General features: G+C 33.6%; 1 protein-coding gene across 1 annotated transcript; it reads right to left on the bottom strand.

Annotated features, from left to right (window-relative positions):
- Positions 1 to 223: 223 nt before the first annotated feature.
- LOC144961282 (synaptojanin-2-binding protein-like) lies at positions 224 to 9,228 on the bottom strand. The gene is made up of 4 exons (XM_078894534.1): positions 8,852 to 9,228; positions 4,255 to 4,391; positions 3,396 to 3,509; positions 224 to 1,193 (listed from the first exon to the last, which is right to left on the bottom strand). Exons 1-4 carry the CDS (start codon positions 8,922 to 8,924, stop codon positions 1,083 to 1,085), a joined length of 435 nt encoding a protein of 144 aa, XP_078750660.1. The 5' UTR covers positions 8,925 to 9,228; the 3' UTR covers positions 224 to 1,082.
- Positions 9,229 to 12,582: the final 3,354 nt, after the last annotated feature.

Raw genomic sequence — 12,582 nt, 5'->3', positions numbered from 1 at the left:
ACACTGTCCCATTAAAATTAAAATGCAACGCAAACATAATAAATATTTTAAAAAAGAACAACAATATATAAGTAATAATAGAAATGTAATGTAAAGGGAAAACATTAAATTTCTGACAAAAAAAGTAATGGAAAATTCATTTGTAAACTTCAAATTATGTATAAATAACAAGATGATAAAATGAATTTTAAAAATTATAATAACAAAGTCCAAGTCCATTACATGTGATGGTAATAGCTTTAATGATGTTAAAGAGGAACAAATTATTGTATTACGCAACATTATGAGATACATACAATGGTGCATGAGTCAATCAAAAAAAAAATTGTTTTTCATGTAAAGAGGCTGTAAGAAGAACCCAGCTTCACATTTATTTTTTTTTGACCACCCATGATCCTTTAATCTTACCCACTTGGTGAACTTAATCAAAAATACTTTTGATTTTGTTGTATTATTTTAAGTTTCAAATATCAAGAGCAGGCTTCAGAACTTCAAAAATTGTTACGTTATGAACATAACTTATGCAGTTGACAAATTTGTATATATATATACCTTCCTGCTATTGAAGACTATATGACCATCTCAAAAACATATTGTCTAAATAGACTGTTTAATTTTTTTCATCCATTTATCTCAGATTGAGAGATTCATTATTCAATTCATTTTAATTTCATGTAGGACTTTACTTGTCAATCATAATCATTCATAAATTGTATAAATAATACAATATCTGATGGTGACTTTATGCCAACTCTGATGTTCACCAGTGGTTTTATGATTTAGGTCACTTCATTGCACAAAATAAGGATCCATATATATTCTTTTATAAAATAGTTGTTGAAAAGATAATTAAACTCACTCTATACCCATCATAGCAACTGATACTTATCTATAAAATGTGAAATCTTGTAAAATGTATCAAAATCAAACCTAAAAAAGGTGGCACAGTCTCCTATCATGAAAATAAAATGGAAAACTTAAAACAAAAGACACAAAAAGTTTTGGCGGTGAGCATGGATACTAATAATATATTGAATACTAAATATACAACCCAACCCCTCCCTGGAATTTTGCCACCAAACTCATTTTTTCTTGCTCAAATAGAAGCCGACACCTGCAGCAGCAGCAATACCTAGAAGTACGATGACAATAATTAAACCACCACTGCCCTTCTTCCTTCCTTCCAAGATTTTCTGTGGATAAAAAAACAAACAAACAAGAAAATTAAAAACCCAAAACAGTATAAGTATAAGCAATTAAAAACATGAAGATTAAGTAGGAAAAATATAATTTACTAAGAAACCAATTCCCCATTTCAAACACTTCAGATCACCTTTTGGGTGCCATATACTGTAATCATAGGTGGAAATTGAAAATCATGAGGGCTTGTTCCTCCACCAAAATTCAGAAAATATGACCCAAAGACATTCTTGGCATACTCTGGGCTATTTATAAGCATATCCTATTATGATAATATCAATTCCACAGCCACCTTGATGTCTTGTGTAGTGAAATAAGTGCACTGCCTCTTCATTCTCAAATCAGAAGAGGGGTGATATTGACAAATAAACAAATGATTAAGAAACTGAGGGAATGCACCAAAACCAGAGCATGCAGGGGGAGTTTCTAAAAAAGTGATTTTTAAGAGTTGACAGTCAGTCGCAAGTTAAGGAGGACAGAGAGCAAGAATAAATATATCAATTTTAACCACCTATCCAAAATCATTTTAATGAGATTATGCATTAATCAATCCGTATGCAAATAATCATCTTAATGGTTTCTAATGTCATTATAATAATGAAATAATCTTGTCCTCTATTCAAATATAACAAGCAAATTCCATTCTGGAACAGCCAGATATTTCTGATTGTAGTGAATGCACCAGTAAACATTATACATTAAAATGTGAGACATTTATTCTTCCATCAGGTCACCAAATATTGTTCCCTTGCTATTTCTTGTATTTAAATTATCTTATTTGAAAGTAGAACCCCTATTCAAACATGTCGGTCAAAGAAATCACATAAAAGGAATTAAGCATCAAAGAGCTGTCTGTAATCGATTTCCTTACTGCAGAGAGATTTGTGCCCGTAAACATTCATAAATGGCTGAAACTTGCTTGTGATGACTCGTGTGTCGACATTCGAACAGTTCAGAGGTGGGTTAAGTGGTTTACTGGAATGATGCCGTCTCCATGAACATTAATGACCAGGCGTTTATGATTACTCGTGTGTCGGCATTCGAACAGTTCACAGGTGGGTTAAGTGGTCTACTGGAATGATGCCGTCTCCATGAACATTAATGACCAGGCTTACAGTGGCCGTTCACAAGCTGCAGCGATTGCAGCAAATCATAAAAATAATTGGCATTGTTATCCGAGCTAATGCATTCAGAAACTTTGTAAAGTCTTGGAATATCAAAGGGAATAGTTGAATATATTAATTGAGAAATCCTAGCTTACAGACAGGAATGTGTCCTTTGGATACAGAGAATGCTCACACAAACGCATGATCACATTGAAAGAAGCTGTTTTCATGAAGCAGTAGAACACTCCCTTAGAGTCCTGACTTAAAAGACAACTCAAAGGGGACAATTTTTGGCAAAGATGGCTAGGTGCAGGTGCATGCGACTCAATTGTGTCGAAGTATGACACATGAATTCCTCTTCGAGCGATGCAACAACTGATGTGCCGCTGTTGCCTCTGTGAGGATGAAAATGGTGACTATGTTGAAATTTAAAATGATAAACGAAAAGGAAATGAACTAAGCTTTGTACAATTTCATATCTTTTAAGAGATTTGAAAATACCAGGGAGGCGTCAAAACTTTTCTACTCGACTTATTTACTCATGGTGTAAAAGACTATTTTAGTAATATTACTTTACAGTTTTACTCATCCAAATCGCTTAACTCTCTTGTGTTAAAATAAATGACAAAGCCAACAAATATTTTCAAATTCCATTCATGCTCATGTTAGTGATAAATTCCAAATGTCACAGGTTGAAAATAATCTGCATAACTGCTTTTCAGGTAAAGACATGTTTGGCTTAATAGAGATCTAAAGAAAATGTGTGGCCATGTGGTTTAGTGATATGACATTCGCCTTCAGATAGGAAGATCCTGTGTTTGAGTCCAGTTCTGAGTGTTGCATAGTCGAGCCCTTGGAAAAGGCTCTATACTCACATTCTCTCACCGTACTCAGGTGTAAAATGAGTACCTGATTGTTATCAGCATTGTCTTTGTCAGAAAAAATTGTAATATCGCATAAATGTCTCTTTCTACTTGTTAAGTGCTGCTGTTGGTCAGGGATCCTTTGTAAAGTGCTATGAGCATGTTTCGTCGATATTGCTCTAAATAAAAGCTCAATTATTATTATTATTTTTTTAATAACACTTACCAAGACATGAGCTTCTGCCCCATGTTGAACTTTCATAGTTACAACTTCACCAGCTGTGATGAAAACTTGGACGGCTTCATTATGTGTAAGGGATTGGATGTTTGTGCCATTTACCTATAAGATTGAAAAAGTTTGTGAACAACATTGAAGTTGCATTAAAAAGAAAAAGGAGTGGATTCAAATTAAAGTCCTGACTTTATTTATACATTTCACAATATACTGCAAAGTTAACAAAGTCAAAATAAGGGACATCTTTGATGTGACAGAATTGGCAACGATAATGAAAGGAACTAAACATGCAATACTTATGCTGTCATGTATGATGGTAACCCACTGCACAAATTAAAAGATGTATGTGTATATTTTCCAGAAGAAAAATAGAGTAGGTCATCAGCAAATTTTAATATACAAAGAAATAAAATCTACCCCTTCCCAAAGAAACAAAAAAACCCATCTGAAATAGAGAATAAGAGGAACATATTTTATTCTTGACTTAAAAAAATAAAAAATAAACAATGGACAACAATACACATAGATAAGATATATTTCTTCCTGACTTTTTGGACATATGTTTATTGATACATTATTTATTTGAATGAATGAAGTTATGCTTTATCAAATTTTGTCTAGCATTCTCATATGCCTGTAAACAAACAAAGAATCAATTTCGATTAGAAAATGACAACTTTCAATCCTCAAAGATTTCAAAATCCCACAGGAGTGGTGAATGTTTGTTGTAGCTATTTGCATTTCATATGCAGTCACCAAAGGAGACAAAATATTGCATAAAGAGAAACTGCTTTGTGACCAGTTTATCAACAGCCATGTAATGTAGATCAGAATATATATAGCAACCTACCTCTATAATTTTATCTCCCTCTTTTAAACGTCTGTCTCTATATGCAGCTCCAGCTTCTTTAAGCTTAGTAACGAAAATTCCAGTGTCCTCTTTGAAGTTTGGAAGATCTGTGCCTCCTCTGATATTAAAACCTAAACCTGAAGGGGGAAGAAAAAAATATATTATAGCGCTTGTGTGTCTACCTTAATGTTTCCAGATGTTCTTGATGCTGTGTCTTTCCTTTGCACAGAGGAATCTATGACCTGCATGATAAAAATCACTGGATTGTTTTTTTTTTTTTTTTTTTTTTGCGCTTGTTGAGTAAATATAGATCTCTCTCTCTCTCTCTCTAAAAAATAAATAAATTAATAAATGAAAGCTAAATGGAAGGTGAAGACTGAGTAGTTATGTCCATCTTTGCTGGTTCATTTGCAGACCAATCCAGTTGACGTTTAATTAATTTAATGCAAAGTCTTGAGATGGGACAGCTGCGATAATCTTATCTACCATTCTGCAATGATGCTTCCTCAAGATAAAATCCATATCTAAAGGAATGGATATCATAAGATTGCTTTAATAAACTAGACAACGAGTTTGTTTGTATCATAGATAGATTCATCTAAGATTTTTTCCTACACAAATTTATTTCTATTTCATCCTTAGTCAATTTCATAAAGTTTTTTTAAAAGCCAGAGCATGAGAATGCAATCATTTCATTGTTTTACTTAACAGTTCAGTATTTACTAGTCCTTAAGCATTGCCATCAAAGTTGAAGCTACCCCCCCAAAAAAAAAACCCAAACAAACAAAAAGAACAAAAATCAAACAACCAACCAACCAAAAAAAACAAACCCACAAAACTATAACAGAGACATGAGTTGCTCAAAATGAAGTTAGCTCATAAATCATCCTTGATAAGAAAAGCAACAATAATAATCCTTGCAAATCGTTAAATTTTTAAAGGTGGAAATTGTTCAAGCTTTCAGGCAGCAAGCTTTGTACATGTATTAAGACTTAGATAATGTCCTCTTACCGTCATTTATCTATTTAAAACGAAAATCAAAGCAAAAGAAAATACACACTGACTTAATGAAGACACAAGCAATTTCCATTTTTACTGTATTTGTTTTTCTTGACTCTATGAATCCTTGATTTGGCTATGAATAATTATTATTGTTATTATTCTTTTTTTTTTTTTTTTCACTTAAAATTGATATTTATATTGTAAAGTGCCCAGAGCTTGTGTTTTACACGAGAATGAGTGCTATATAAATGTGTATTATTATTATTATTATTATTATTATTACATTGCAAACCTGATCCTGTACGTGTCGAGTGAGATATGCACTTAGATCTTTGTTAATTCATAACAAATCTTGTCTCCCGAAATGGTGAAACCCTCATTGACATAATGAGAACATCATTCTAATCAAACAGTGTTAAAATAAACAAAACAACGGAACACCTCCAATTATGCAAGTTGCCTTCATTATTGGTAGAAGAGCCTATTAAGACTACACAATTAGTAACTGTAGTAGCATTTGTAAAAGTAAGTGAGGGATACTGTGCCTCCATTCAGTTGATTGCCTAAATGTTGCCTTCTGATTTTCATAAAATTCATCGTTATATGACCACAAATGTAAAGAGAATGAGAGACCAAGCCTGAAAGGAACAGTCATTAAACTTAAAATCCTCGGGCACTGAATATAAATCAAAGACACATAAAATTTGTTCCACCACAGTCTACAGTACATTTCATCCAATAATGCTCATCAAGAGTAAATATCTATTTTACATCTATATCTGAAATAATATAAATTATTTGTTCCTCCTCAAGACGCTCAATTTGTGAAGTCTAAGAAACAAGAGATTGTAATTGACTCAATCGCACGGGAGACATTCTATAATAATAAATTATACTGAGTTGCTCATCTGAAGTTAAAATGAGTTTGATTTATCCAAAGAAAGAAACTGGCCTGGTAAGATTAATATTAAACAGATAAATTTTTTGTTAACAATTAGGGTCTTTATTGGAATGCCAGGGACTCTCAAGCACAACTGATAACTAACCAAGAAGGCAGCAGCTTTTAACTAATGGTATCACACTACTATATCATGATGGCTTATCCAGGCAGCGAATTCGTTGCTGCATTTGTGTACAGTCGCAAACCCACTAGATATCTTAGTCATAACAAAATGCTTGACTAAATGCGCTGTGATTTCAGGTTCTTTTGCATTAAAATTATGAATTGTCAATGAAGTGGCTTGACAGAGGTAAATTTGTTTCTTTCTTTGCTAAAGAAAACTATTTCAAGGTGAGCAACTCTATTTTCTATTAGTCATTGAAGTGGAATTTCTCCCAATGGTACTGTTGACTGTTATCATGCAATAATGCCATTACATTACAGTCCAGTTCGGATAATCGCAAAATTTCCCAAGAAACGTAATTAATTCTATATTAAAGTCACTGGTTAATTGTAACAAAATTCAGTTAATCGCAACAAAGTTTCGAACTCAAAAAGTGGCAAATTCAAGAAATCAATCAAACAAAATTTCATGATTAAATTTCATCACTTGTCATGAAGTTGAAGAATAGAGAGTGAGCGAGGTTTAATGCGACAGTAGTGTGTCGTCACTCTTATTTTATCGAGACAAAAGACAGCAGAGCTTTTCAGTCTGGGTTTGAGCAACCATTTATGTGACCATTAGATATGAGGCAAGCGGGCTGGGCATGGTCTTGACAACAGGTAGACAATGGAGTTGAAAGGAGAGAATGAGCGATGATATAGATTATTTTAAGATTGACAAATGCGCATAATGACCAACGGGTTTGGTGAGAGCTTATTGTCTCTCATCACGGCTAATCTCTTTTGACTCTTAAAAATGTTGAGAACAAAAGAGAGAAAGTTAACCCAATCTGAATAAGCTGCTTTTCCTTGTCAAAAGCTATACAGGACTGCCATATGGTTTTTGCTTCAATCAAATTGCACAGTCTCTGGTGGACTAAGAACAATGTTTACAACAACAATGTGTAAAAAGTTGCAATCACAGACAGGAGACTCATCTTTGGTTAATCGCAAGTTTGGTTAATTGCAACATTTTCACTGATCCCAAGGTGTTGCAAATATCTGGAGTGGACTGTACTATCATTATTGCTCTGAAACAACACATTTTGTTTCTGATAAATGTTTAAAAATGGCAAGAAAAGGATTACGAAGCTTTAAAAATCATTCCAATTAACTGGTACAGATTCCATTAAAATCTACCAGAAAATTATATAGAACAAAGTCTGTCACTGACAGATCATTCCAATTACAGACTTCTAATGCTAGATATGATTTCATTGCTTGAATATCATAAAATTGTAAAATTGCCATGTTTGAAGAGATGCACAACATTTTTGGGGAGGATACCTGAATACCAAAACGTGTGTGGCTATTTCTCTAACAAGATTAAGATATAGTATAGCTCTTGACCCAATATATCAGGTTTAAGATACAGTGAGCTGGCTAAGTATAGCTAGCTATTTCTCTTTCAGCTCAACGCTAAACTCCCACTCCAATCTATTTTTGTGTGTCAAGTGCTAGATTCATTGTTGCTGCAACAGTTAAATCTTAAATACTTTTTCCTGGCTGCTCCCTGAAAAGCAAACATTTGAATATTACAGCTTTTCCAGTCATTCACTGCACAGTTTATTATGCTGAGCAATGAAAGTTATTGAAAAGGTAAGTTATAATGGATTTTAGATTCAAAATGACATGCCTTCTATTCCTATTTCATGATCGACAATGGATGAAGCAATCATGATGACCATGATAATGACGTTTCCAATTTAATCTTGGAATAATCAGAGTTCAGAATTATCAACTTCAGAAGATGGAACATAATGTAATGTATACAGTACACAGTATCTATACTATACAGGAGTAATTTAAATACCCTCAGCAACCAAGTTACTTTATTGGGAAAGAGGGGGGAGGGGGGGGGGGGTGAGAGAAATGAGAAGTATATTAGAGAACCACCGAGGCTAGGTGGTTCTCTAATATACTTCTCAAAATAGGTCCTACTAGCAATGACAAGTTCAAGTTCAAGTACAACTTGAAGTACAAGTAGTACAAGTACCTTGCAATGTAATAAACCTGGCCTAGCAATCAAGACGCTCAGGACTGATTTGTGTTCAGTTTAGAATTTAGATTTTGACGGCCTTAATTTTATTATGGTCGGGCAAACGCCGCACTGATACGTTAATGAGTTTTCCGGAGCTATACACCTCATCTTCAACCGTAATTTTCATCCCTTGCCCACACTTTCTTGGCAACAGGGAAATACAGCAGCGATCGACGTTACCATCCTTTACACTCATTATAAAATGTTTCAATATTCAAATTCCAATTAACAAAGCACATCCGTACCCTGTGTGGAAGAAACTATCACTATCTTTCAATGTATTCAACACCGACTACTTTTCTGAAAGTGCTTGGTGTGTGGCAAAAACACACAGGGTCAGGTTTATAAAATGCAAACTGAAATGAGTGTCTAACAAATGTAAAGCTAACTATTGGGGTGAAAGTCAGAAATTGCTACTCTAGCTCAGTTTTTAAATAATTAATGAGACTCACCTGTGTCCCCGCGGTGCAATGTTATTTCGGATACTGGGAGGTCTGCAGTCAAATTTAACACTTGACCCGGCATCTTGACGCTGTTTCTAACAAATCTTGGATCGGTCACTGGAGAACGACATGTAAGGTTACTATTTACCCGTTGACTTGATGGTTTCCGCTATTTTCAGAACAGGTGTACGAATAGAACACATCAACAAAATTACCTTGAGACCGGTTTTCAACCGGTGTATTTATGATAGTTCCTCTATATTTATTTATTTATTTATGTATAATAAATAAATAAAACTTTTAAGTTAAAGATGTCGGCGCAAAACAAACGACCTCCAAATATTGTTGTTGGGATATCATGACGTCACCATGTTCACCAATGATGCAAAAAAATTGCAAGTTATGGCGTGCAATTATGAAAGTTAATTTAAAAATGATGACTGAGTGACAGAAATGAAGGAATAAATAAACACACACACGCACTCGCAAACACACACACACACACACACACACACACACACACACGTACACACAAACAAACGCGCTTTGTCAGATTTTAGTGAACTTCACGAAATCCATAGTTGTCTTAATTTATAAACACGGGTTATGAACAGGAATAGCTACAACTTACTCTCGGAGCGCAAAACATAATTCATTGCCCTTTCTAAGTTTACCTCTTCAAATGCACGCTCAATCAAGAGACTAGGCTTATGAGCATGCCCATTCTCCTCCTCCTCCTCCTCCTCCTCCTCCTCCTCTTCCTTCTTCTTCTTCTTCTTCTTCTTCTTCTTCTTCTTCTTCTTCTTCTTCTTCTTCTTCTTCTTCTTCTTCTTCTTCTTCTTCTTCTTCTTCTTCTTCTTTGTCGTCTTCATCGTCGTCGTCAACGCCGAGGTAGTCTTTTCCTCCTCCTCCCCCCCTCCTCCTCCAGTCGAAATATTGTCACAAAAATATATGACCTACCGCCTCGATTTGGTATTATGTCGATGTGAATCAGATAATAATAATAATAATAATAATAATAATAATAATAATAATAATAATAATAATATAATATAATAATAATAATAATAATAATAATAATACATGACATTTATAACGCGCATTTTCATCACTGGGTGATGCTCAATGCGCGAAACAATAATATAGTGACATTATTATACAAAGGAAACATTATACATACTACATCAACATAATATTATCATATTACAACAATGTAATAACTAAACATAAAGTCATTAATACAAGATATGTTATAATACATCCACATGCTATGTCAAATACGGAAATAATATAAAATAATGATATAATAACATAAACTAAATTAACATTCATATTGGGGTCAAATTACAAAGATGCATTAATCAAGATGTGTTTTAACAAAGAGATGGTGTTTTAACTTTGATTTAAATATTGATAAGGACTTTGCTTCTCTTATTCTTTTAGGAAGAGAGTTCCAGATGGACGGTCCGACGTGACTGAACGATCTGCCGCCGTAAAATTTATATTTATATTTATTTGAAACAATTCATTTTGTAGAGTCTAGTGCAGAACGTTGACTCCTCGTTGGCTTATAAGTTTCTAAAAATTCAGTAATAAACAATGGTGCTTGATCATTAAGGCACTTATAGCACAATACTGCTAGTTTGAATTCGATAATATCCAAAAGTGAATTTAAAATTGAAATGATCAGATGTATTTAATTTAAAGCTTTCTGCGAGGTAACAAGGTCATTCTCACTAATAAAACAAATAAAATGAACTCAAATTTAATAATTTTTACCATAAATTCTATTTTCTGCGTATAAACCAACCCGACATAAATACCTACCATTTTTTTGCGGGGGTCCCATGGTATAGATTATAATCTCTCTATTATTAGAAAGGGAGAAGCAGATAAGCATAGAATAACAAAAAAACCTCCCTCCCAAACAAACAAACATACAAACAAAAAGAACAAAACAACCCTCCTCCCCTCCAATAAAAAAAAATAGAAAAAAGAAAAAGATAAACAAAAACAAACAAACAAACATCATTCGAATTTATGTTAATTTTATCTCAATGAATGAAATGTGGGCAACTGTGTTAGTATGGTATTATGAAGGAATAAACTAAAGAGAAAATTACAAAAAAAATAATAATAAGAAAAATAAATGAATTTTAAGTAAAAATGATAGGAATTAGGAAATAATACTGTTTAGAAGTTCAAGGTACAAAAATGGCTGTCCTCGATGGAGGCATTTGTTTTGATTCAATTTTATCGGCGTCGAGGTTAGGATGTTCAAGTTGTCAAATTCTTAAATAAATAAATAAATTGGACAAGAATACGAATCGGTAACCCTTTTTTCGATTCAAACGGATTTCACCTACGCGTTACCTCCTCTAAGCTTGGTGAGAAGTTGCCAGGCTTTGATACCAGTAAGAGGAGGCACTGGGTGACGGCGAATCGGCTTCGGACGAGGAGCTGCCTCACGGCCAGTGCGCTTCATCGGTGGGGTCTTTCTGACTGTCCAACATATACCCGCTGTGGGCAAGAACCTGAGACGGCAGAGCATCTAGTCGAACGGTGTGTTGTGACGATGCTACCCGGCGGGTTTGCGACGGTGCACGAGTGCGGACCGGACTTTGCTGATTGGGTCGATCGTCATAACATAGTAGTGTGAGAACCATAAGAGGCTGCTGCTACCTACGCGCGCATGAGTTGCAGAGGTCTGATAAATGAAAGCAATAAGGAGAGGCTTGATACAACACTGTTGTTTTGTACCTACTGGAATTTATCGTCGGTTTGAGAGTATCTACACATTTCTATTATAAAAATGAGTTATAACTCGTAAAAACTTGGGTTATCAGACCTTATAATGAATAGACTATACGTCGATTTTCACTGACGTACATATGTTTTCATTGTATTCACCTAAAAACAAAACGAACTAAAAAAACAAAACAAAAAAACAAAACAAAACAGCAACAAAAATAATTTTAAAATGAATAGAAAGGAAAAAAAAGAAACAAACAAAACAAAAAACAAAACAAAACAAAACAATAACAAACCAACCCCCTCTCCAACCCCCGCCTCACCATAAGCAGCTTAACACCCCACCCAAAAAACAAAAAGAAAAACCAAAAACAAACAAAAAAAAAAACAACAAAAAAAAAAAACAAAAAAAAAAAACAAAAAAAAACAAACAAACAAAAACAAAAAACAAAACAAAAAAAAAAAACAACAAAAAACAAAAAAAACCAACAAGATCAACCCAATAAAATAAAAAAAAAAAACAAACCAAAAAACAAAAACAAAAAAAACAAAAAAAAAAAACAACAACAAAAGACAAAAAGACAAAACAAAACAAATAACAAAACAAAACAAAACAAAAAAAAATTTAAAAAAAAGAAACAAACCAATACCAAACAAACGAATTAAACAAATCAAATAAAAATAGTAATTCATTAGTAGCTAGATAAGAGATTCAATTTATTCGACGAAGATGTTGGTCTTGAATTCCTAGTCTTCTTTGTTGACAAAGAGAAACCCAAAAGCCCACATTATTTATCTTTGTTAATTATTGACTTAAAGCTTTCCTTCCACTTCTTCATTGTTTTACTTGTTTTTTTTTTTTTCAGCACATTAAAAAAAAATACTGTATAAAAGGCTGCACTTCTGCTTTAAAAAGACATTCTGCGATGGAACAATATGGACAGAACCGAAGCCAAAAGAAAAAAACATCAGTATCTCAATTGGGATTC

The sequence above is a fragment of the Berghia stephanieae genome, chromosome 1 (genome assembly GCF_034508935.2).
Source record: "Berghia stephanieae isolate SIO BIC M18660-M18661 chromosome 1, UCSD_Bste_1.3, whole genome shotgun sequence".
Lineage (NCBI taxonomy): Eukaryota > Metazoa > Mollusca > Gastropoda > Nudibranchia > Aeolidiidae > Berghia > Berghia stephanieae.
The sequence above is the reverse complement of the archived record's forward strand: the minus strand, read 5'-3'. Positions and strand labels throughout refer to the sequence as shown.

Bases quoted from the DNA above. Each gene is read 5' to 3' on its own strand.
- LOC144961282 (XM_078894534.1), bottom strand. From the start codon at position 8,924: ATGCCGGGTCAAGTGTTAAATTTGACTGCAGACCTCCCAGTATCCGAA. The intron at 3,510-4,254 runs GTAGGTTGCTAT...TCAATCTTATAG, and splicing joins AGGGAGATAAAATTATAGAG to GTAAATGGCACAAACATCCA. The intron at 1,194-3,395 runs GTAAGTGTTATT...TTTTATCCACAG, and splicing joins GGGCAGAAGCTCATGTCTTG to AAAATCTTGGAAGGAAGGAA.